Below are 26,858 nucleotides of genomic sequence, written 5' to 3'. Positions count from 1 at the left end.
TTAGATTGGCTTATACCCTCAATATTTAATTGGAGTATATTCAAAGAGGGGCTGATGTTTTTACCGATGTTGTTGTTTGGTTGTGAGAAGACTGTTTAGATTAAAATTATGTACCAAGATCTAGGTTGAAGTGTAGTGTATCCTCTGTTTCCTGAGATACCCATAAAGCAGAGCTTAAGGTCCAGCAGCCAAGTGCCGTTGCTTACTTAGCACCACCCGAGATACACGTGAAGGGTATTTTAAGGTTATACCTACAGACGTGAAGCAATGATTGTCTCCCAGACAAGTTGTTGATGGAGGGCAACTTTTGCTGATCTTCCTGCATATTTCCAGATTTCCGCAAAGGTCTGATCTTCTCCTGGCACTTTGTAGTTTTTTAATTTATTCAGTGCTTGGTAGACTTCCTTTGTTGTGCGGGGATTGATGTTCTCTGGCGGTGTTTTTATTGGGGTGTTGGTGTCCAAATGAAGGAGTCCTGTAGGTTCCTCAAAATTTAGAAGCTTGTTGAAATATTTAGCCACAATTTCTGCATTGTCTTTATTGTTATGAGCCAGCTTACTATTTTTATCCTTCATCAGTAGGGTCGGGGGTTCATATTTTTGGAGCTGTTTTCTGAAGGTTTTGTAGTAGTCCCGTGATTGAGTTTTATTGAATTCTTCTTCATTTAATTGCAGTGTGTCCTTATGATGCTGTCTTCTTATTCTTCTTAAGACTTGGGTAGTTTCTTTTCTCTCTTTTACTAGAATCTGATAGGATATTTCTGATTTTTGGACTGATGTAATACCCATGCCTGATGTCTTTTCTCCACTGTTTCATCACATTCACTGTTCCACCATTGGTGTTTTTTACATAGTTTAATTAGAGCCAGGTCTTCTGCAATTTGTTTAAGGTTGTGTAGTAAGTCTTCAAAATTTAATCTGTGATTTTTATTTTTTCACTTGCTTTTTGGTAATTTTCCTTGTTGATTATCTGGATAGGATCTATTTTTCTTTTAGTTTTAGGGGCTAGCTCTTGTTGTCTCCTCTGGAGAGTGAGTTTAATTTTAATTCTAACTTCATAGTGATCTGAACCTGTGTCTATTCCTCGGAGGACTTTGATGTTATAGATCTCTTTGTGGTGTATTCGCTCATGCAGATGTGATCCAGTTGCCATTCTCCTTTAGTGTAGCCAGGGTGTTGGAATTTTGTGGTTTTCTCATAAAAATGAAATGTCATGTATCATATCCTGTATATATTTTAAGGAATACAACATTGAGGTTATGTGTCGGTAACTTAGATAATTAAGTGGTTTATCTTTGTTTGTTTTATTCTTTGAACATTTGAATTGCCTGGTGTGTGTGAAAGCGTTGCGTACGTTATAATACAAGGCCTGGAAATAGAGCCCGCAAAACGCTATCGAAGTGGTCACACTGAAGTTCAATGCCGGACCGCTAGGATCGCTTTCTTGCCCCCTGTTAAAAGGTTCTCACCTTTAAAGGTATTAATTAACTGAGTTGGTTGTAAATGTATGGTCAGTAGATGCAGAGTGGGTTGCTGTCCCATATGCTCTGTACTCTGACCGGCCAACCGAGCAGAGCAAAGTTGGCCACAACTCTACCGTGGCTCTACGCCTCTGCATTCAGGATTAAGTAGATAAATTTCATAATAAATTTAATAAATTTAATAAATTGTAATCTGCATTCGGGAGATGAGTCTGGGGCACAGTGCTGAACTACATGCCTGGTCCCACCTGTCGGCTGTCCTGAGAGTGGTTTTCCGTGGTTTTCCATTCTCCTGCACTAAGGCGAATGCCGGGACAGTTCGTAGTATAGGCCACGGCCGCCCACCCTCTCACCTCCTCCACACATCTCCTTCACCGCAACAAATTTGATCCGAGTTACATGATAAGAAATGGGTGATCCCAAAATTTGTCACTGGACTTTTTTGTAAACAATGCTACCATGACCGGCGATCATTTGAGAGGCCTCTTCAAACACAGAAATCTTAAATTAGGAAACCAACCAGAAAAATAATTTGCCCAACAAATTTGGAGAAAATGAATGTAGCAAGAGCTAAAAATATTGTATTTTCCCCTAAAACAATCTCTGGTTTGAAAAGTACGGAGATGGTTTGTCCCGAGAGCATTAAATACAGTTTAAAATAATCTTCTATCTTCTTCTATCTTAATCGGTTAAGCCTTAATCAATTTTCCTCGGACTCAGCGAGGGATCCCACCTCTACCGCCTCAAGGACAGTGTCCTGGAGCATGAACAATTGGGTCGGGGGACACAGCTAGGGAGGAGGGCCAGTACCTCGCCCAGGTGGCCTTACCTGCTATGCTGAACAGGGGCCTTGGTGGGGGGATGGGAAGATTGGAAGGGATAGACAAGGAAAAGGGAAGGAAGCGGCCGTGGCCTTAAGTTAGGTACCATCCCGGAATTTTCCTGGAGGAGAAGGGGGAAACCACGGAAAACCACTTCCAGGATGGCTGAGGTGGGAATTGAACCCACCTCTACTCAGTTGACCTCCCGAGGAAAATGCCAGCCCTCATACCACTTTTCAAATTTCGTGGCAGAGCCAGAAATCGAACCCGGCCTTCGGGGTTGGCAGCTAATCACACTAACCACTACACCACAGAGGCGGACCAGTTTAAAATAAACCATTTGTTTTATGGAGCATTTTATGAAATTGTTTGATGCGCATGATATCTGCAACACCTCATATGGGACATATTCCAGGAATGAGAACAAACGGGCATCTTTTAGTACCGAAGATGAACGCCTCAGTTGGTTAATTAATGATTTCCTGTCATATATTAAGAAAATTCAAATGCATTCAGAGAAAGTAAAAATAAGATTAATGAGGGAAATGTATCAGGCATAAATCTTGACTACCCCATCCACCGTGGCCTGTGTAAAATACCCCATAAGTATACATTTGCATTATGCATTGACAAGGAACCTAACAAGCAATGGCATCGAACTCTTCTTCAGCTACCTAAGACATGTAGCTGTTTAGAACATATCTCTTCTCCAGCTACTCAAAGTACAACTTTGTGTCTTATTCGTTTTCAAGATCGAGGACCCTCAGATACCAAAAATCATTGTGTGTGGCACTTCTGCAGTGAGCGACGAAATTTGACACCTCCACTGCGCAGTACTTGCATCGAAGAGAGTTACAAAAAGGTGTACTTTTTTTTTTCTTTTCGAAAGACATGTTCATCAGTTAAATTAAGTGTAGAAAGTGTAAAGACGACAAGTCACCTCTTTTTCTACTATGAACATTTCTGAGACCTCTATTAGACAATATTGCTTCGAGCCACTCAAGTAAAAGAGAGAAAGTTTTGAAACTTGATAAGGAGCCCCTCAAAAGGAAGGTTTTGAAACTTCAGTGAAATATCCAAGTCAATGAAGCACCGCTCTGTAAATACTGTCAATACTCGCAAAAACATTCAGTTCTTTTTATTTAGGATATAATTTACTTAATGTCATACACGGCCATGCGAATACAAGGGGGCAAGAACGCGATCCTAGCGGATGAATGGTGAACTAGGATGCCACCTGTTTCCTTGAGTGCATTTCAAGGCCTTGTATTATAGCGTAGGCAATGGTGGAAGTCTGTTGTAGTCAACAGCTCGTAATAAGTGGATGTGTGTGAGGAAGTTGGTGTTTCAGTGGTATAATTTGATTACCTAAACCAGTGTAACGAGCAGAAATGAAGATATATCAACACAGGGTGTTTCCATGTTTTGAGTTTTTGAGATTTTCTCTTAAAACATGTAGATTTTGAGAAAAAGTTATGGTTTCTACACAGATCAACTAGTCTCTCTCCATTTTTATTTATTTTCTTGTGTGCTGGCCATTTTCTGATGATGTCACGGTATTTTCTTTCTCTGCCTAGTTGAGCGTTAAAGCCACCTATTAATCATTGTACATGGTGTTTGGGGATGTTATCTATGGTCTGGTCCAATAGGTTTCAAAATTCTTCTCTTTCTTCATGATCTTTTGACGAGTTGTTTTTATCATTAGTCAGAGCATGGGCATTTGTTATAGTATAGATTTTATAAGATGCCTTGAAGGTGAGTGTTGAGAGTCATGGAGACTGAAAACTTGAATTGAGTTTATTATTTTAAGGCTGACCAAAAATCCTGTTCCAAATTGTGGGACATTCTTCATCACCCTTTTCCCAGGTATACCTTTATAAAATCTGTACCCTTCTGATTCTAAGGCATCCTGGTCAGGGTTTCTCATTTCCTTCTAATCCCATGATAAGAATTTTGTGTTGGTCCATTATGTCCATTTTTAGTTTACCAGTTTGCATGAGTGAGTTTGTATTGTGTGTGGAGAAGTAGGTTATCTGCTTTGGTTTGAGTCTTGATTTTTTCTCATTCATATATGTGGTACTGGAGTATTTCCATGCCCCTGACTTCACGGTATCTTTAAAGTGGCAGCCCACTGTATCTGAATGCTGCCGTCTCTGAACTCTTTGTTCAGCTGGTGGAGTATTCCTTAAAAGACCTTCCATGGTTGACTGTGAAGGTGTCACCCATGTGGGACTAGGTCCTGAGTTACAACTCTGGATGTGATCCAGTGAGGTGATAATGAGGCCGCTTCTCTGGAGTACAGATGCCTTGTACAGCCACCCCTAACCTGGAGAACAGACACTGCATAATGGATTCCAGTGAAATTTCCTCTACTGTGGGGACCATAAGCCCACCTAAAGGGGCTCATTCGCCCAAAGCCGTTGGCCCCCTTAGGGAGTCAGGTTATTTCCTGCCGCCCAACACTCGGCGTTGGCAGTTTTACAGCTGGGTGCCAGACCAGCAAACCGCCCTCCTTTCTCAGTCCGGACTTGGGACCGGACAATGGCGGAATTAGTAAACACTTTATTCATAATTATCATTAATCATGGTTCTCAAAATGTACTGAAACTTAAGTTTATCATATTTTAAGAAAATAAAAAACAATCATAACACAAACAAAAATGTAATGCTCAATGGAAATGTTTCTATACCAAAGGTTAATCAATGAAATTTCAACCTACACAGATTATACAAGCACTATGCCACACCAGTAGCGTGTGTTGCCTCCTCAAGCTTGGTTGACAGTTTGTATCACTGTGGCATACTTCAAACTAATCACCAGATGACGTCCTATGGCAGGGCTTCCCACTCCTCCAGTATAACTGCTCACATTGAAACTCATATTCATTTACACTCAAAGTTCCACTCCTTCTCAGAATTTTAAATGAGATGCAATATGATCAAAGGCAGAAACTTGTTATCAAACTAATTAACTTGTAATGAAGCAGAGCATTGCTTCATGATCAGGTATCAGAAAAATTTGCCAATGAATGTGGTAGTATCTCTAGTTATCTTTTTTTTTTTTTGTTTGTGCCAATGAATTCCCTAAAAGAATTAATGTATTTTTGACTCTTTGGTAGTTGGAAGATTGCAATTACTTACATCGCTATTACCATATGTTTTGCTGGTTTCTGCTGGACATTATATATTTATTAACTACATATTTTCAAATAAAATTTTCCATTTGTGATTATTCTTGGCTGCTAACCCTATTTATGATTAGTCTTGGCTACTGAACTTAGACAAGAGTCCTGACTCTTTTCTTCTTCTTCCTGATACGTTTCTGCTTATGCAGGAGGCCTGACTAACATTATCAAGGCTTCAGATTTTCAACTAGACTTCTAACAAAATGATCCCTTTGTATGTACAATTTGACTGTGAGAATGCAATTGAACACCTTTGAAGATCTTACACTCTGCAGCCCTGTTGCCTCAATGAGAATTTTGAATATTTTTGAAAACATTTTATTTTTTATGAAACTAATCTCTTGAGCAAGTAGGCCCCCTATACTCAGAATATTTTGAAGGTAGTCTGGAGTATTGATGTGTATTCTTTCCCACTACAGTGTGCTCAAACGAGTGAGTTGGCCGTGCGGTTAGGGGTGTGCAGCTGTGAGCTTACATTCGGGAGATGGTGGGTTCAAACTCCACTGTTGGCAGCCCTGAATATGGTTTTCTGTGGTTTCCTATTTTCATACTAGGCAAAGTTGAGGCCACAGCCACTTCTTTCCCACTCCTAGCCCTTTCCAATCCCATCATCGCTATAAGACCTACCTGAATCAGTGTGACGTAAAGCAACTTTTAAAGAAAAAAAATACAGGCTCAACTAAATCACAGCTCTTATCTGGAGTTTATTTGTGATAGAATGGCCAATTCCTTTCCACTCCTAACCCTAACCAATATTTCTTCTCCCTTGAGCATTTTGAAGTGGCTACAATATCCAGTGTTGCTTAACTTCAACATGGATATGCCAATGATGAATATAAACCTTTATTAATTAAATGATTCTTATAAGCACCTGTGTCTTGTTGGAAACAGACTGCAATTTTCAAGTTGTAGATGTATGATTTGTCAGTGGGGTTGTGATGGCACAGTAGTCCAGCCATTTGAAACCGAACCCAAGTGTCCCAGGTAGGATTTTCACTTGAATCAGCATATTGGGACAGGGAGAGCACCTGGCCAGGTCCCAAATCGAACTTTGCTGCTCTACTAACCGCATAGAAATGTGAGAATGTACAATGAAAATGAAGAAGTGATTAATTTGTCACTCTTTTTTACTGATCAGAAGAGTCCATTAGATGACTTCACAGGGCTGTTATTGCACCAGACAAACTGTTAACAGCAATTTTACCCTCTCACTCTATTTACTACTATCCTCCTCTTCAACAAACTCCTGTGGATCCACTCTTGCTAGCATTTACAATCTGAGAATGCAGGTGCTAATATGTATCAGCTTGCTGATGGACATATTTCTCCATCACGCACCAGATGAGCTCAGTTGCAGTCAAGCCAGAGCTTCTTACCAGCCACATGAGGTGTTCCCTGAAACCCACTCAGAACTTAAGCTCTTGGAGTATGCTTCTCAGGTGCTCAATATGGACCACCTGTTTGGCTTTTATCATCTCCTGTCAAGGATGTGGACATAGAACTGAATGAGACTTCAAGAATAATTATATTCAGATGTCTCTAACCAATATCACTTGAGAAGATCTACCTTCTGATTAGAATTTATCCACCTTACATCCAAAGAAAAGTAGCTGCAGCATTTGAGAAGAAATTGCAAGAAAATAATCCATGATACCCACTGTTCAGAATGTAAAAGTTTCAAACAAATTTTACTCCAATACGGCTATCATAATGAGACTCACAACCCACTCTTCAACCGCCAAACTACCCAACAGAGACTTAAGTATGTAAGTATCTTGGCCCCTTTTTAAAAATCTGTATCTTTCCCCTTTTATTATTTATAGTTATCATAAACATATATTTTTTACATTTACTGATTTAACTTTCCTCTTATTCAGGAATGGTGAAGATTGGTACCGATTAAGAAGTGCTGTCCGACAAATGATGCTCCGTCCCAAAGAAGTTTATTATTATCTACCATTTATACAAGAAGTGGCATCAGATTTTGTTCAACAGATTGAAATAAAAAGAAATTCTGAAGGAGAGCTTGATGATCTAATCCTTGAAGCATCCAAGTGGTCTCAGGAATGTAAGTTCTACTGAATTCAATGTTCACCATACAAAACATAAATTTCATTATTCTGGTTAAATTATACAACTATGAAGTACATTTAAAAAGGGCTGAGTGGTCATTGCCAACAAGAAAGGAAGTTAGCAATTATTCATTAGTGGCTACAAACACTTGCAGTCACATTTTTTCCAAGCTCTTTTCATATAATGGGAACAAGCATTTTTATACCCTCTGGATAATAGTTGGCTGCCTCCTAGTTTAGACAGTCCTGCACTGCCATTTTCAGTACCTCAGTTTCTTCAGAATATTGATATACAAGCCACTTCTTTAGGTGCTGGAAGATGTAATGGTCACGGCTGTCAGAGACTAATGTAAATGTTCCCATCTGAACTTCTGAATTGTCTGGAGAGTGAAGATAGCAATGTGTAGTCTTGTGTTGTGATGGAAAGGAACAAATCCTGACATCGGCATTCCATGTCCTTAGTTCTGTATGGTGCATCTAAGTTTAGAGAGTAGTGTATTTCCCAGTTCACCTAGTTCCATGAAATCCACCAGAAGCATACCTTTTCAGTCCCAGAACACACTTGCCATGTGTTTTTGAACAAATGTTTGCTTGAAGTTTTTCAGTGGTAGTGAGTGAGAATGATGCCACTGCAATGGTTGCTGTTTGGACTCAACACTGATATAAAAAATCCATATTTCATTACTTACTAGTCACAATTTGAGGACAGAAATTCATCACCTTCTCTTGCCAGTTATTTCAAAAATGCCTGTGTTGATGTTATTTGTTGTATTTTGTGAGCATTTGTCAACATTTTTGCACACATGTTGCACCCAGTTTTCATGCGTCAGTACAATTCAGAACAATATTGTTGGTGAAGCTTTAGGAAATTGCATACCAAGAGCACTAATCGTGAATTGATTTTCTCTGTGACCTAACATTAGACTGTACTTTCTCAGCTAGTGGGATAATTTAATGCCTTGTAACACATATGAAACACTAAGCTGACTGATGAAGGTATGGTTGCTACATGTGTTAGCTTGATCTGCTTACTACTGTTCATGCCCAAGACACAAACAACACTGACTTGTTGAAATGGAGACGTGCATTAGAAGGAACTGAGGAGGGACGAGGCAGTAGTTGGAAGGGAGGGGTGGTTACGGCGGGATAGACAGATGAGGGGAAATTGGAGAATGCCAAGGGAGTGGCAGAAGGTTAGACTTAGAGTAAGAGTTTTGATTTTTATTTGAACCATGTTTATTATAAATAGGAATAATTATATCATATAGGATGTTAGATTTTTCTGAGATTTTCTGAGATTAAAATTAGGGTTTGCATATTGCTCCAGGTAGATGAAACAGTTTTCCAATGATGTTGAGTGAAGCACCCTTGTTAGCTACTTTGAGTATTTCCAAACCTCAAAATTTCAGCAGGTCATTGTTGGGGTGGGAAGACTTGGGAGGAAGGGGATCAGGACAAATTTGGGCAAATATTCACTGAAACATGCCTGGGATGCATTGAGGAGGTGAATTGCATCCCGCCAGCCTCCACCAAGGACCCTCCAAGACCTTTGCATTGCCCTTTCGGAGGAATGGGATCAACTGCCACAAGAGCTCTTGGACCATCTGACAGAGAGCATGCCACGTTGCTGCGAAGTATGTGTGGCCATTAAGGGTAACCATACACCCTATTAACAGCATATTTTGTTGTGGAAGACATTGCCAAGTTTTGTTAGTTGTTGTCAAAGGTGTATCTTAGCTCTCAGAACCTTTCTGACACTGGTTTTTTTTTTTTGGACAAGTTGTGTGACATATGGTGTGTGAGACAGCATCCATTTGTTCAGCAATCCGTCTGACATTCCTATCAGGCGGTATGGCCTCATTTAGTGATTATGCTTAACTTTTGGACACTAGTGTAGAAAGCTTATCAACAGGGTGAGAGCATGCATAGTGACATCAAGAGCTAAGGTCAAATATCAAGGACAACTGTCTAGGAATTTGACATTCACACAGGTCTGCACCAAGGAGATATCATATCACTGTCACTGTTCAACATCATCCTGGAGAAAGTCATCCAGGAGGGAAAGATTGTTAATCTCAGTGAGAAAGCACATTTACCAGTCTATGTGAACCTCGCCAGAGCTGGAAGAGGAAATGGTCGAAATGATTTTCAGATCTAGCCTAAGAAGGGTAGCAAATTTGGGCTGACAATAAATGCAGAGGAGACAGTGGTGATAGAACTGTTCAGAGTAGCCATACAGAATGGGCTGATGCAAGAAGGAGACTAGAAACTTACCAAAGTATAAAACTTCAAATACGTAGGAACGTGGTACAACACTCGCAATAACCTGAAAATAGAAATAACCAATGCATTGTCAATACATCTAAGATATGCTGTGGCCACAAGGAAATTGTATCACAAGCCAAGGAAAACTCATGGCGCAATAGCCATGGCCTAACAAGTGACTACTGTTCAACCCCAAGACCTACAGATTACGAGGTGTCATGTGGTTGGTATGACAAATCCTCTTGGCCGCATTTCTTGGCTTTCTAGACTGGGGCCACCATCTCACTGTCAGATAGTTCCTTAATTGTAATCACATAGGCTGAGTGGACCTCGAACCAGCCCTCAGATCCAGGTAAAAATCACTGACCTGACCAGGAATCGAATCTGGGACCTCTGGGTAAGAAGCAGGCATGCTATCCCTACACTGCGGGAGCGGCTCATATCACAAGCATTGTCAACAAAAACAGAGCTCAAGGCATATAACACCAGTTTTGTTCTACAGGACAGATCACTGAGCACAACAAAGAGTGATGAAGCAAAACTAAGAGCTTTGAGTGAAAAATCATGAAAAAAAAACCCATCAGACCAATGCAGGATGAAAATGACTTGAAGTGTGGGAAGAACCAGCCCAATGTAGTGCAAAATATGAAGGCAAGGAGATTGAGATGGGCAAGATATGCAGCACGCAGGCCCAAGAAACGATGGAAGGATGGTGTGAGAATGGATCCTAAACAGCTAAAGGCCATGATAAATGGATGCAAGTAGCACAAAATCAAAAAATCTGGAAGCAAATTGGGAAGATGTAGCATGATCTTCAAGGTCCTTGAGTGCAGAAAGTAATGTAGTAGCAGCAGTAGAAGAAAACAATTAAGACCAATATTCAAAGGGTTACTATAGTTATTATAAATTTCTAAGTCCCTTATTAGATTTCCATTTTGATTGATAGCATCTTTCCCAAATGGTGCTACTATATTTGGTATCGATGTACTGTAATATCATTTCTGCCATTCAGATCTCCCACAATCATAAACAGTCATTGTTGTTACACTCATTCAAAACATCTTGAAGTTTCTTGAAGTAACTTTCTGATTCATGTTCATCCTTCTTCTGAGTATAAATTCATAATATTCCTTAGGATTTTATATCTTTACTGTGATTATTCATTCACTGTACCTTCTTCTTATTATTTCACCCTCTTTGGGGTACTTTGAATCAATTATTTCTCTGGGTGTTGTTCTTTTCTTAGTGCCCAGTATTTTTTCATTCTTTCTGATCTTTGTTTCCTCTCATCTTCTGAGATAATAGGTTTGGCTTTTAATGTAGATTTGTCTTGGAACCTTATATATTTGTCTTTAGTTATTACTTTCACTGTTTGATCGAATAGTGAAATTTCTGTAATTTTTTATTCTACTAGGTCTTTGCCAGTTTCTTACACCAGTTGGGTTTTGCTTTGCGGTTATGGAAGAAGCCAAAGATTTGTTTGGTTAATCTATTAGAGTTCATTCTGAGAAGATAACCATAAAAATGTATCCTTCTTTTTTGCATAGTATCTGAGAGTTTTTTCAGTTTTCTTGTAGAGTGTTTCATTCTTGATGTACAGTATATTATCTTATTATCCTGACATTTTGGTTCTATTATCTTGCTTAAAATTTTCCTTTCTTTTAGCTCAAGTTTCTCCATTTGGCCTTTGGAATCCATGTTTAGTGTTTCAGCTGCATGTAGTGCTTCTGGTTTAATCACTGTTTTATAATGTTTAATTTTGGACCCCATGAAAGGGATTTCTTGTTACATGTAGTTTTTGTTAGCTGGAAGGCCAGTTCAAGTTTATTTTTCCTGGATTCCATTAGTTTGCATTCCACAGCATTCCAACTAATCCATTCTCTGAGATATGTGAATTCTTTTACTCTTTTAATCTTTTGTTCTTGGATTTTGAGGTATTCATGTGGGTATTTGTTGTTTGCCACAATTTTGTTTTTTTCAAAGGAGATGTGAAATCCTACTTTAGCTGTTTGTTTCTCTAGTTCAAGGATTTGCTCCTTTGCTTCCTCCATTGTTTCAGCAAACAAGGCCATATCTGCAAAACCAGTACAATTGTTTTTAAGGTTCTTCTTTTTGAAACCCAGTCTAATTCCACTCTTTAAATTTTTGTTCAATTCTCTAACTACTTTCTCAAGCACACAGTTGAACAACAACAGGGAAAGCCCATCCCCCTGTCACACTCCCATTCTTATTTTGAAGGAATCTGATAATTCACCCATGAATTCAACGTTTAAAAACATATTTGTGATAGTTGCTTTTATAATATTAGATGTTTTCTTATACAAACCCATTTCCTCCAAGACTGATAAAATGAATTCTCTATCAATCAAATCATATGCCTTTTTGAAATCAATGAAGGAGATTACGTGCGTCTTTGCCCTTAATTTTTGGTATGCCATAATGTTTTTGTTTTTTATTTTTTTGCTGTTTGTTTTATGTCGCACTGATACAGAAAGGGCTTATGGCAATGATGGGACAGGAAAGGCCTAGGAATGGGAAGGAAGTGGATGTGGCCTTAAGGTACAGCCTCTGCATTTGCCTGGTGTGAAAATGGGAAACCATAGAAAACCATCTTCAGGGCTGCTGACAGTGGGGTTCGAACTCACTATCTCCCGGATGCGAGCTCACAGCTGCATGCTCCTAACCACATGGCCAGCTCGCCCGGTAGAGCATGACTTACCCTTTCTAAAACCTCCCTGGTATTCCCCAAGTTGCGGATCCAATTGTGGTTCTACCCTGTTTAAAAGGACTTTAGAGAAAATCTTGTATGTTCCATCCAGCAATGATATTCCTGTATAATTGTTTGGGTCTGTTTCCAAGCCTTTCTTATGAATAGGGTGGATGGTACTTGTTTTCCATTCTATGGGTATTTCTTCTTCTTTTCATATTTTATTGGAAACACATTGAAGGGATGCAATTGCGTTTATTTCCACAAATCAGTCACTATTTGGTTTTCTCCAGACACTTTGTTGTTTCTTAGTTCTGAAATGGTCTTCTGTAATTCTTCAGTTGTCATTGGTTCTGAATCAGGCTCTTCAAAGTTATTTGCTGTACCATCTATAAGAGAGAATTATATTTTTTTTACAAAGACTGCAGCTACTCTTCTGTCAATAGAAAAGAAGTTCTTGTTACAATTCTTGAGTCTTATTGGCAAGTCCACATATACTGTACTGCAGGTTGCTATTTTCAGATGTTCCTCAATAAGTTACCGGTACCAAATTGTTTATCCAGTCCATTTACCAATGACATCTTAAATAATCCATCTGGTCATTTTATCTTGGGAGCTCCACAGGATGAGCATGATGACAGGGTTACCAGCCTCACTGCCTCCAGCCTGTACAGCTGTTCTTTAGGTTGCTGTTCCCTAGGTGCATTGCCTTCAATACAACTACAGAGTTGCACCTACCCTATTTCTTAATTTATATCAAGAGGACTGAAACTGCTGTTAATGTCTTAACTGTAACCCCAGCAAAGGGACTTTCATAAGGTGCTATAAGCTGGAGCTAACAGAACCAAGGCTTATTTCAGTCAGTCATCAATCTTCATCAATAATCTGCATTTAGGGCTGTTGTCCAGGTAACAAACTCCCTGTCAGTTGTTTATCTAGCCTTTTCTTAAACATTTTCAAAGAACTTTATTTATTGAACATTTCCCTTGATAAATTATTCCAATCCCTTACTCCTTGTCCTATACCAGTAAATGAATATTTTGGGGAGGTGTTACTTCTCTGTCACTCACCATTTGTGCTGGCTTGTGATAGACAGAGCATGATTTCCAAACTTGGGCCCAGGTTGACAGAATCAGTGCCTGCAAACAATTGCAGCTGTACCAGATATTTCTTTATATCTTTTTACTTTTAAAGTTTCATTATAATGCACAAAATAAGGATCAAGTAATGAAAAATGTTTTACTTATTTACTATGAATAATAATAATAATAATAATAATAATAATAATAATAATAATAATAATAATAATAATAATAATAATAATAATAATAATAAAAAAAATTAAAAGCAACTATTAAATGGGTAGAAGAAACAAGAAAAGACATGAAGGAAATCTTTAATATAGATACATTTCTAGCTAAAATTGATAAATTCAAGGGGTTCCAGGAAAAGCAAAATGAAAAGTCCAAGAACATGTGGCCAGAGGAAAGGAAGAGGAACCACAGTGAAATGATGAAGAAGTTCTGGGAGAAGAAAAAAGGACTAACCAGCAAGTCAGTTGTTTACTGTTGTCAAAAGTAGGCAAAAATTAAAGAAGAGAAATAATAATAATAATAATAATAATAATAATAATAATAATAATAATAATAATAATAATAATAATAATAATAATAATACATAATGATTAGGACCCAGAAGTTCATGCTCTAAAATTCCAGGAAATATGCATGCACATATGCTCTTAAAAATCTGAAAATTTGCCCAAAACATGCACCATTATTATTATTATTATTATTATTATTATTATTATTATTATTATTATTATTATTATTATTATTATTATTGTAGTAGTAGTACAGAAACTGTAGTAATAGCTACCTTAAAACCTCTTCCCATTTTGTCATGTGTGCCATAACAGAAATAATAAAATAAAACAAGTATTTTTACTGTTTCAGCTGCTGGTATAGTATGTTTCGAGAAAAGACTGGGATGTATGAGTGGTGGAAAGTCTGAAGAACTTGCACAATTAATGATTGAAACTAACAGAAAAATATTTACGTTAGCGGGAGAATTGAAATTTTCTCTTCCGATTTACAAATATTTTATGACACCAAAGAAGAAACAACTAAACAATGCAGAAAATGTGTACTACAGGTACGTGTCTCACTTTTGCCTTCTTAAGCAGGATAACCAATTCCAGCATTGTTGGGTTTTCTGACAATCTATTTTTTCATAGTGCATATTCTTGGATACAAAGAGGACTAATTCTTCATTTGCTAGCCGGTAGTGGGGATAGAAATTGGCTGTCCTAAGATGACTTGAACTTAATTCTTTGGTAACCTGCTTTCAGTTTTACCTAATCTCCTTTCACTTTTCTGTCCATGAAATATAATGTAAATAACCAAGTTGCCTCTACCTATTGACTGCTTCAAGTATTATATACAGCAGAGTTCTGTAATGCCTAAACTGCTCACAGACAAGATTGCTGGTAGCTAGCTGAACACTGTACTTGATGACAAACCTTAAGAATTTTGAGTGACAGGCAGTGGTGAGTAGCATTACCATGCAAGGATCTCATGCTACATTGCGATGCAACTGTAGAGGGATGACATGCAGTGTCTCAGGATGTCTTCAAGTCATAAGCGGTATGACATCTGATTTGAAGCTATGTGGAAATCCTTCATTGGTGATATAATTACAAAATAAAATCTAATTGTTTTTTTCATTGATGATTTATTGATAAACTGTATAAATCTGAGGTAAGATTTTTGCTAATGTTACAATACATAATGATTAGGACCCAGAAGTTCATGCTCTAAAATTCCAGCAAATATGCATGCACATATGCTCTTAAAAATCTGAAAATTTGCCCAAAAACATGCACCATTAAACTGAAAGAATTAATGTCCCTTGGCAGTATAAAAGACATTAGATTAATAAACTTACATTGTTCTCTTGAGGTTGAAGGACAAGTGGTTCCATGTTGAAAAACTTATCTTCACATCAGAGGAGGTTATTGGGGCATAATTAAATTCTGTTAACTGCTCCACTGAGAGAGATGAACCTCCTTTGGCATGACATATGTTTTTCCTTTGAAAATATCTCTAATAATGCAGATCTGTTTATAACCAGATTTTTTTGAAATTCTCTTTTCCTTTTTGTCCTATACTAGAACATAGATTACACTGTTTCTTCCTCTAAGGGAAATCCCACCACTTCCAGTAACGTTATGGCTGTAGATAAGAAAGAAAAATGGGCAGGTTTGAAAAACGAGAATCTCTTCCAACTCTACGCACGGCAGAATAATTTGAACTGTTTCCTTTGATGCAGCACCATTCAAGTCGAATGAATTAACAATCTTTTTGACATTCTATGTGCTGAGCATAACACAATGCCGCACCCAGCCATGTTCCCCAATAAGTTGACACTGGCACAGGAGAAAGTGGAATATAAGGTGCTGTTGATCTAAACAACTGGACTCTCAGAGAAGATATAAGAACAGTTTTCTTTTTAGAGGCCACAAATTGATCTATCAGTGGGAACAAAATGCATATTGTCTCAGCAATATAATGTAAAGCATGTGCTAAGCAAGTTATATGAATTAAGTTGGGAAAAAATATTTTTGAGCGTTTGTCGCGATTTTATCACGTAAGTACCTGCATTTGTAACAACTAAAAGTAGCCGGTAGTATTTGATACCAGATGGCCATAATAATTTCAACAAGTTCATAACAAACTGGGTCACAGTTATATTGATAGAGCGCCGGGCTGAGTGGCTCAGACGGTTAAGGCGCTGGCCTTCTGACCCCAACTTGGCAGGTTCGATCCTGGCTCAGTCCGGTGGTATTTGAAGGTGCTCAAATACGTCAGCCTCGTGTTGGTAGATTTACTGGCACGTAAAAGAACTCCTGCGGGACTAAATTCCGGCACCTCGGCGTCTCCAAAAACCGTAAAAGAGTAGTTAGTGGGACGTAAAACAAATAACATTACAGTATTATTATATTGATAGTGGCCAGCAATTCACACACATTAAGAAGATAAGTTATCATCTTTTGTTCCTTATTCAAGGCACCAACAATCACATTAAGCAATAAAATGGCCCTCAGAATCATCAACAGACAACCACACAAATTCATCTGCTAGTTCATTCTGTAAATTTGAGATTACGTTATTGTAACAATGTCTTACGTAAGTCTTACACTTGTATTTTCTTCAGGCATATGTTGTTGAATGTATTTGGCAAGAAAACATTGTAATATGGGGTTATTAATGTTTGACAAGGGAATATCAGCAGCTAAAAATGCTTGACACAAGTCATAAGAAAATTCTGTAACCCTACTTCCTACTTTTGAACAGACTCTTTATTTGTGAGTTTTCTGGTTAAATTCTCCTTATGTTTTACTGTGTTTATGTGCTTAACTACTAGAAAACTTTGCTCACTCCCTACATTTTCCTCACATGCTCCACAGAACAGTATCCTATTGTCTGTAGCATATTAAGTCACCTGAAAACTCTTTTTGTAAATTAGTTAATCTACCTCTTGAAGTCATCCTACTTTCGGCATTTAAAGGACTTTTAACACACCACAACAGCATTACTCCTCTCCACATGATGAGTTGCTTCATCGCTTGCAACATTACTGTCAATATGGTCCAGATGCAAAAGAATAAAATACCATCAAATTGTTAAAAATACGCCATAAAAACATTTAAAATATTGAAATATGATACATGTATCAGAATCACAAAATTAAAAAAACTCAAAACTTAAAATATGTCATATAGGCAGGGAAATATTGAAATTTATTGATTTATCAAAATCACAAAAATATGCAGTTATATGCACCATAAAATCATGTTCAAATAACTGAAAAATCCATAATTCATGCACATATATATAAAATAACATGTCCTGACTGACTGACTGACTGACTGACTGACTCATCATTGCTGAGCCAAAACTACTGGACATAAAGAAATGAAATTTTGGAGATACATTTATATTAGAGTGTAGGTGCTCGCTAGGAAGGATTTTTGGATATTCCTTTGCTAGGGAGTGAACAGAGGGGGTGAATTTTAAAAAAGTATCTCAAGAATTTAACAGTTTACACGTGTAAAAATTGATATTTGGAATCTCCTTTAAAAATAAAGGAACATGCATTTTTCTGTTTTTGGAAAATCCCCTTAAGGGGGGTAAAAAGGTGGAAAAGTGGTTGAATACCTTTTATGAGGATATTTACAGTACATTTCAAAAACTGAAGATGTTACAGGCATGATAATTGGTATTTGGAATCTCCTTTAAAAATAAAGAAACATGTATTTTTAAGTTTTTAGAAAATCCACTTAAGGGTGGTAAACAGGTGTGACAAAGGGGGAGAATTATAAAAATCAGTATATCTACAGTATATCCCCAAAACGTAATATGTTACGGACATGAAAATTGGTATTTGGAATCTCCTGTAAAAGTAAAATAACATGCATAATTTGTTTTTAAAATCCACTTAAGGGGAAGAGAAAGAGGGTTGAATTTTTAAAATGAGCATATCTACAGTATATCTCGAAAACTTAACATGTTACAGACGTGAAAATGGTTATTTGAAATCTCCTTTAAAAATAAATAAACGTGTTTTTTATATTTTCAGAAAAATGAGGTCTAATTCTTTTTATGAGGATACTTATATCTCAAAAACTGAAGATGTTACAGACATGAAAATTTGTATTTGAGATCATCTTTAAAAATAAAGAAACACGTAACTTTTCGTTTTTGGAAAATCCACTTAAGGGGGTTTGTATGAGGGACTGAATAAGGGGTTGAATTCTTTTACTAGCTACTAGCTAGTTGCTTTACATCGCACTGACACAGATAGGTCTTATGGCGATGATGGGACAGGAAAGGCCTAGGAAATGGAAGGAAGCGGCCGTGGCCTTAATTAAGGTCTGGTGTGAAAATGGGAAAACCATCTTCAGGGCTGCCGACAGTGGGGTTTGAACCCACTATCTCCCGGATGCGACCTCACAGTGGTGCGCTCCTAACCGCACGGCCACCTCGCCCGGTTTGAAATTTTTTTTAAAGAGGATACTTATATTTCAAAAATTGAAGATGTTACAGACATGAACATTTGTATTTGCAATCTTCTTTAAGAATAAAGAAACACATATCTTTCTGGTTTCAGAAAATCTGATAATGCATCATCTGATGGCCAAGCAGGCATCAATTTTTGGTAATGAGACAAAGTTTCTCATAGTGCATTGGCCTCCACGGTATGCACTAGTCATGCGTCTTGGTGGGTGGCTAGGTACCAACTGATGAGCCCAACTTAGCACACAGCAGCGAAACGCTGGCCACCAGGAATGAGTTCGCTGGAAAATTTATAATGTCCAATAACGGACCATTTATATTGGTATTATATTCTTGACATGGAAGAGGTGGGACATTTGTAAGCTACTTTTCCCCCTGAGCTACAGATACCTTTTGAGGACTTAGAAATTTTTGCCTGTAATATGATTCAAAGACAGTCCTATGAACATCATCTTTATCAGAAACATCTAACTGTGTTGTCATGTGTCTTCTGGAGAGGTCTGGTGCAGGTCTTTGTAATTGAAGTCCATAGGGAACTTGCATATCTCAGTGTGTGTGATGATAATTAACTACATAGCTTGACTGGTGTGCATGACTGTGAAGTGGCTAGGTGGCTCTAGTGCCATTGGTGCAAAAACTTTTCACCATAAGAATGTTGGCCAGCAACGTAGTAGAGGTGGTGGTATACAATTTCTAATCACTAGATTGTATACTGAAAGCCTATGCAATTTTTTTACATCACACACTTTAGCTCTGAAAATTTGACTCTTGGAGTAATGAGGTTTTGTTCGGTATTCTTCCCCAAAGGATTCTTCAAAACTTTTTTTAACACAAAAAATGATTAAGTAATAATAATAATAATAACTTAAATGTTTCCACCTTTTCAATACAATATATTCACAAAATTACAAAATTATACGGTACTAGTTTCGACCCATCTAGGGGTCATCATCAGCCGTATTGGAGCAAAGATCATTTGTGGCGAAATCCTAAGACAATATTATTTTAAAGAATAACAAGTGAAATGAGATGTTATGGTAATAGTTAATAATACAAGGAATATACATAATAAGAGGTTTTTAACAAAGAATAAAGTATAAATGGGGTGTTGTAAAAATTATAATCATGGAAATCAGTAAGTTCTTGTATTGAAATGAAATATGGCTTAGGAAGAGGGCTTAAGGTGGGGCTGAAGGGTGCGGGAGAAAGTGTAATTGTCTTGGAAAAGTACCTTTGATTAAATTTAGGATTGAGTTTAGGTTGGCTGCATTATTGTTTCTGAGGAAAGTGATAAATAGATCGAAGAGTATGTTGGGTTTCTCTGAGATTTCACTGAGATTGTGACTGGCATTAAAGTATTGGTCTAGGTGTATGTAGTAATTTTCCATTATGTTCAGTAAAGGGCCCTTGTTTGCTACATACACCTAGACCAATACTTTAATGCCAGTCACAATCTCAATGAAATCTCAGAGAAACCCAACATACTCTTCGATCTATTTATCACTTTCCTCAGAAACAATAATGCAGCCAACCTAAACTCAATCCTAAATTTAATCAAAGGTACTTTTCCAAGACAATTACACTTTCTCCCGCACCCTTCAGCCCCACCTTAAGCCCTCTTCCTAAGCCATATTTCATTTCAATACAAGAACTTACTGATTTCCATGATTATAATTTTTACAACACCCCATTTATACTTTATTCTTTGTTAAAAACCTCTTATTATGTATATTCCTTGTATTATTAACTATTACCATAACATCTCATTTCACTTGTTATTCTTTAAAATAATATTGTCTTAGGATTTCGCCACAAATGATCTTTGCTCCAATACGGCTGATGATGACCCCTAGATGGGTCGAAACTAGTACCGTATAATTTTGTAATTTTGTGAATATATTGTATTGAAAAGGTGGAAACATTTAAGTTATTATTATTATTATTATTACTTATATATTGTTCAATACGGACCAAAAACATGAAATTCATAACCATCAACAAAAAATGATGTTTTGAGACTGCTTACATAGCATTACTTTCCTTTCTTCACTTGTGTTACCAGTGTTCGTACTTTATTTATTCAGCAATATGTTTATGATTCAGACATACAAAATACTAGATCACTAAAATGCACAATACTTGCAAGAAAATTCTGTTATTTCCATTAACAGCAGTATTGCAGACTCTCTTGATACAGATTGAGAAACAGACCGAACCAACGGATGGTACCCCATTACCATAAGCAGCATTACAAGAAGTTATTAGAAGATGAGGAAGGATATATGATGACTATCACTTACCATTTATTTATAAATCTTTTATTGCTCACTGGTGAAACATAATGTGTGTCTGTGGACTTTCAGTCTTCATGTCCAGTTATCTCTTAGCATTACAGGGCTATAAGTCACAAAACAATGAACAAAACAATTTGGTGATTTCACCACTCCACTCCTTGAACTGTTCTCTATACTGATACTCCTCATTTTTCTTGTTATAACTTACCATTACTCTGTCTGAACAGGGATGATAATCATAATTATGCTTTGCAGTGAGGCACATTTCTCCATTCAGCAGGGCAACACAATGAACTTCCAATTCGTGAACACTGGGAGAAGTGTCAAGGTCAAAGCACTCAAGGTTTGACATATAGTGTTACCCAATGTAAATCATGTCAAATAAGTGTGGGAAGAGGGAACAACATTTTAATTTGTTTTTATAATGTAATAATTGAACTACTGAGGATGGCCTTTAGATTAGGCCAAAACGTATATAGATATCATCCCATCTAATATAGACGGTTGTTTTGTATTGAAAAGGAGGATCATATAAACACTTTTTTTATTTCTAACTTCATGTTAAAATATGTCAAGTACAGGCTTTTTTATAGATGGAATAATATTTCACTTCTGGCCTTTAATTGTATACTGGCCACATATATAACAGAAAGAGTTGGGATTGTTCACACATTTTCGCCTCCAAACATCACTGCCACTTGCCATTTTAACACAAAGTAACTCATACAAATTTTAGTGAAAAAATGGAAGAGTATGTATAGGTACTTTAAGGCAGAAACAGGTTCCAAGAAGGACATTCCAGGAATCATTAATGAACAAGGGGAATGTGTATGCGAGGATCTTCAAAAGGCAGAAGTATTCAGTCAGCAGTATGTAAAGATTGTTGGTTACAAGGATAATGTCCAGATAGAGGAGGTGACTAATACTAAAGAAGTATTAAAATTTACCTATGACAGCAATGACATTTACAGTAAGATACAAAAGTTGAAATCTAGAAAACAGCTGGAATTGATAAGGTTTCGGGGGTTATACTAAAGACAGTAGGTTGGGATATAGTACCATATCTGAAGTACTTGTTTGATTATTGTTTGCATGAAGGAGCTTTACCAAATGAATGAAGAGTTGCTATAGTAGCCCCTGTATATAAAGGAAAGGGTGATAGACATAAAGCTGAAAATTACAGGAGGGGGCCGATGACCTTCGACGTTAGGCCCCTTAAAACAACAAGCAAGCAAGCAAGTAACCAAGCAAAATTACAGGCCAGTTAGTTTGACATGCATTGTATGTTGTTAGATACTAATAGCATTAAGTTATGTAAATTGATAATATCTGTTGATAATGGGGGTTACATTGAGTGTGTCAAGGTTACAGAGTCAAAGGTTAACGATAAGAAAATGCGAATGCAAGGCCAAGTTATAAATCGGTATGTGCCTAGAAACAAAGCAGTGAGCCCAAGGTCGCGTGCAATAGAAAACACCAGGCAAGTCGTTCGGTGCGCACCTATAGCATTGGCAAGCTCCAGTACCAGGCGACATAAGGAAATAAAGTGAAACATATAATCAGAATAAACTCCAAGACATCAACAGAATTAGCGCAGGGATTTCTGGACCTTTGCCCAGGAGGTGTATCGTGGTTAGTACATAAGAAAAAGGAAGAGGGGAAGTAGGGATAGCAAGACAGCTCAAACAACAAGGTTCAAACCACAAGATGTATTAACAAAACCACCAAAAGGAAGCATTTTCACAATCAAGAAATTCTGATAATTATCAAAATCAGTTTTACAGTAATTGATCCATTTTCAAGCATAAGCTAAAATTTGACAGGTTACATGGGACTCATCAAGGGAAAAGTTGATTTGAGATCGTCACTAGAATTTTTCAACATTGCTTTGGCAATACAAAGAAGAATTTAAAGGGACGATCATTAAACTGTGACTAGACCTAGGTATAACCCTGTAACTGGAAATAACATATACTCCTGAGGAAACACTTTGTGAAATAGTAAGTAGACTCGATTGAAGTTAAATTATCTATCGACAATTAAGAAAGGATCTAACAGTAATCTATACACATTAAGAGAAAAATCACCATAATCACACACCATGTACAAAATAGTTAACAATGCGTAAAGGCTACTATTACAATTTAGAACCACGTAAAATTTATGAAATAGGAAGGAGGTCAGAGGGACAGAAAAAAATGGAAAAGGGAATGGGAAGCAGTGTTGACAGTGACAAGGAAGACAGGAATGGCAAGGGTGAGAGAGGGTAAAAATCAGGCTGCTATATCTATTTCAGTGATTTTGAATCACACGCACACAGGACGTATACAAAGTTCCGTATCAGTGAGAAAAGTTCGCCCAAGCACAAGTCCTTTGCACAAGAATTATGACCAAGTCTGAAGGATATGAAGTTGTTTAAATAAACAGTATGAAGTGCCCAGAATGGGCCAGAGTTCAAAAAATATGCAAGTTAAGGCCTGAGGGGCCAAGGAGTGAAGAAGCTCCAAAGTATCAGAATAATATAATACAAGTCTGCTCACCCTGCACAGAGATGAAATGATGTCACGTAGAACAAAAATTATATAAAATCGCTATGGGCCAGCCGTGCGAAAAAGTTTGTGCTTCCAACGCTCACATAGACTGAGAAAGCCTGACCAATAATGGCAAGGCAGCGGCGACTTTTATACCGGAGCATACGAGAAGCTGGTGACGTAGTAGAGTGCAGGCCAGGAAGGCAGAACAGCAAGCAGTCATTGGTGAGGTGAGTGAGCAGACAGAGCACAGTGAGTCCAGTTGGAATATTTACGGCAGCACGGTGGCAAAGTAGGCAGAAAGTAAGATGAAAGATGAACATAGTAGCTGTGATTTAGGGAGCATGTAACAATGTAAGCTTTGAGAAAGCATTCTTTCTGATTATATAAGACATGTTTGCGAAATTAATAACTGGTTTGATAGAAGGCAGTTTGGGTTTAGGAAAGGTTATTCCACTGAAGCCCAACTTGTAGGATTCCAGCAAGATATAGCAGATATCCTGGATTGAGGAGGTCAAATGGACTGTATCGCGATTGACCTGTCTAAGGCATTTGATAGGGTAGATCATGGGAGACTACTGGCAAAAATGAGTGCAATTGAACTTGACAAAAGGGTAACTGAATGGGTGGCTCTGTTTCTAGAAAAGAGAACTCAGAGAATTAGAGTAGGTGAAGCCTTATCTGTCCCTGTAATAATGAAGAGGGGAATTCCTCAAGGCAGTATTATTGGACCTTTATGTTTTCTTATATATATCAATGATATGTGTAAAGAAGTGGAATCAGAGATAAGGCTTTTTGCAGATGATGTTATTCTGTACAGAGTAATAAATAAGTTACAAGATTGTGAGCAACTGCGAAATGACCTTGACCTTGATAATGTTGTGAGATGGACAATAGGCAATGGTATGATGATAAACGGGGATAAAAGTCAGGTTGTGAGTTTCACAAATAGGAAAAGTCGTCTCAGTTTTACTTACTGCGTTGATGGGGCGAAAGTTCCTTTTGGGGATCATTGTAAATACCTAGGTATAAATATAAGGAAAGATCTTCATTGGGGTAATCACATAAATATGATTGTAAATAAAGGGTACAAATCTCTGCACATGGTTATGAGGGTATTTAGGGGTTGTAGTAAGGATGTAAAGGAGAGAGCATATTTGTCTCTGGTGAGACCCCAACTAGAGTATGGTTCCATTGTATGGGACCCTCACCAGGATTACATGATTCAGGAACTGGAAAAAATCCAAAGTAAAGCAGCTTGATTTGTTCTGGGCGATTTCCGACAGAAGAGTAGCATTAAAATAATGTTGCAAAGTTTGGGCTGGGAAGACTTGGGAGAAAGGAGACGAGCTGCTCGACTAAGTGGTATGTTCCAAGCTGTGTCTGGAGAGATGGCGTGGGAGGAGATCAGTAGATGAATAAGTTTGAGTGGTGTCTTTAAAAGTAGGAAAGATCACAATATGAGGATTAAGTTGGAATTCAAGAGGACAAATTAGGGGAAATATTTGTTTATAGGAAGGGGAGTTAGGGATTGGAATAACTTGCCAAGGGAGATGTTCAATAAATTTCCAATTTCTTTGCAATCATTTAAGAAAAGGCTAGGAAAACAACAGATAGGGAATCTGCCACCTGGGCGATTGCCCTAAATGCAGATCAGTAGTGATTGATTGATTGATTGATTGATTGATTGATTGATTGATTGATTGATTGATTGATTGATTGATTGATTGATTGATTGATTGATTGATTGACTTATTCCCTCAATCAGCTTCAAGTGCATGTTGTAACTTGTAGACAAAAGCGTGATACACGTTCTCAGATTCTCCTCTCAGATTAAGGAGAAACGTGATCTTGGCATTTTGACCTTGTCTGACACTGCGCATGCTCGAACTGCAACTGTTCTAATTGTTCCTGTATGATTACCTACTCCCCTCTAAAACAGAGCACATACAATATTTTTCTCAGACATGTCCATACCTGCATTCCATACAACCAATCCAAACCTCATTTACAATAACGAAGCTGCATTAGCATAAACATGAGATGGACATGTGACAAATCTGTATGTGATACGGAACGACTGGTATTATTTTTTACATAAGGACACTAAATGTAACGTATATCACATACAATTACTTTTGCCGGAAAATCATCGCAGGCTGGTGTAATCTGCCACCTGGGTGACTGCCCTTAATCCAGATCAGGATTGATTGATTGATTGATTGATTGATTGATTGATTGATTGATTGATTGATTGATTGATTGATTGATTGATTGATTGATTGATTGATTGATTGATTGATTGATTGATTGATTGATTGTATGGGAAATTGTTAGTATAATTAGGAAATTAATATAAAATGAAACCTTTATGGGAATAACTTGTGGTATATTGGGGTGTACAACAATGCATCAGGCACCAATTCATTGGAGATAGTTTCAGAATAATTAACAAGAATGCAATTAAGAGAAAATTATAAGAGTAAGTATAATGTATTTAAGATACAATGAAGGTTTATAAGGAGAGAGTATTAATGTGTAAATATTGTATGTATGCAGTCTTTCTACAGACATTCAGATATACAGCATGCAGTACTTGCCAGTTTTCTTTGTCCTCTTTCTCATTATTGTTCTCCATTCTCCAGTAATGTTGCTCTGTCTGAAAGATACATCATGATAATCTTCATGTAATTTTAGTATTCTGACAGCAAGTTGTTTTTCCTTTCTCACTGTGGTACTAAAATGATAAAGAACTGTCCTACATGTGGCTACAAAGATGTAATTTTAGGCAGGTCAGTAATATGTAATACTGCACCTTTCAACAGCATACTTCAGTCAAATTCAAAATTTAAAATAAATAAATTTAAAAATAAAAAAAAAAACAAGAAAAGACATGAAGAAAGTTGGCATCAATCAAAAACAAATCTTGAACAGAGATACATTTTGAGCTAAAATTTATAAATTCAAGGGGTTCCAGAAAAGCAAAATGAAAAGCCCAAGAACATGTGGTCATAGGAAAGGAAGAGGAGCCACAGTGAAATGATGAAGGCGTTTTGGGAGAAGAAAAAAGGACTAACCAGCAAGTCAATTATTTACCACAGTCTAAAGAAGGTGAAAATTAAAGAAATAATAATAATAATAATAATAATAATAATAATAATAATAATAATAATAATAATAATAATAATAATAATAATAATAATAATAATAATAATAATAATAATAATAATAATAATAATAATAATAATAATAATAATAATAATAATAATAATAATAATAATAATAATAATAATAATAATAATAATAATAATAATAATAATAATAATAATAATAATAATAATAATAATAATAATAATAATAATAATAATAATAATAATAATAATAATAATAATAATAATAATAATAATAATAATAATAATAATAATA

The 26,858-nt window shown here is 36.9% G+C and overlaps 1 protein-coding gene across 2 annotated transcripts in view; it reads left to right on the top strand.

Annotated features, from left to right (window-relative positions):
* The window catches only part of LOC136874857 (probable cytochrome P450 CYP44), a 102,642-nt gene that overhangs the window by 29,273 nt on the left and 46,511 nt on the right, over positions 1-26,858 (top strand). For both annotated transcript variants that reach the window (XM_067148539.2, XM_067148540.2), the window contains exons 4-5: positions 7,364-7,554; positions 14,486-14,684. In XM_067148539.2, the coding sequence (XP_067004640.1) occupies positions 7,364-7,554; positions 14,486-14,684 (390 nt within the window). The remainder of the gene's footprint in view (positions 1-7,363; positions 7,555-14,485; positions 14,685-26,858) is intronic.

This window comes from Anabrus simplex, chromosome 5 (assembly GCF_040414725.1).
Source record: "Anabrus simplex isolate iqAnaSimp1 chromosome 5, ASM4041472v1, whole genome shotgun sequence".
NCBI classification, from domain to species: Eukaryota; Metazoa; Arthropoda; class Insecta; order Orthoptera; family Tettigoniidae; genus Anabrus; species Anabrus simplex.
The sequence above is the reverse complement of the archived record's forward strand: the minus strand, read 5'-3'. Positions and strand labels throughout refer to the sequence as shown.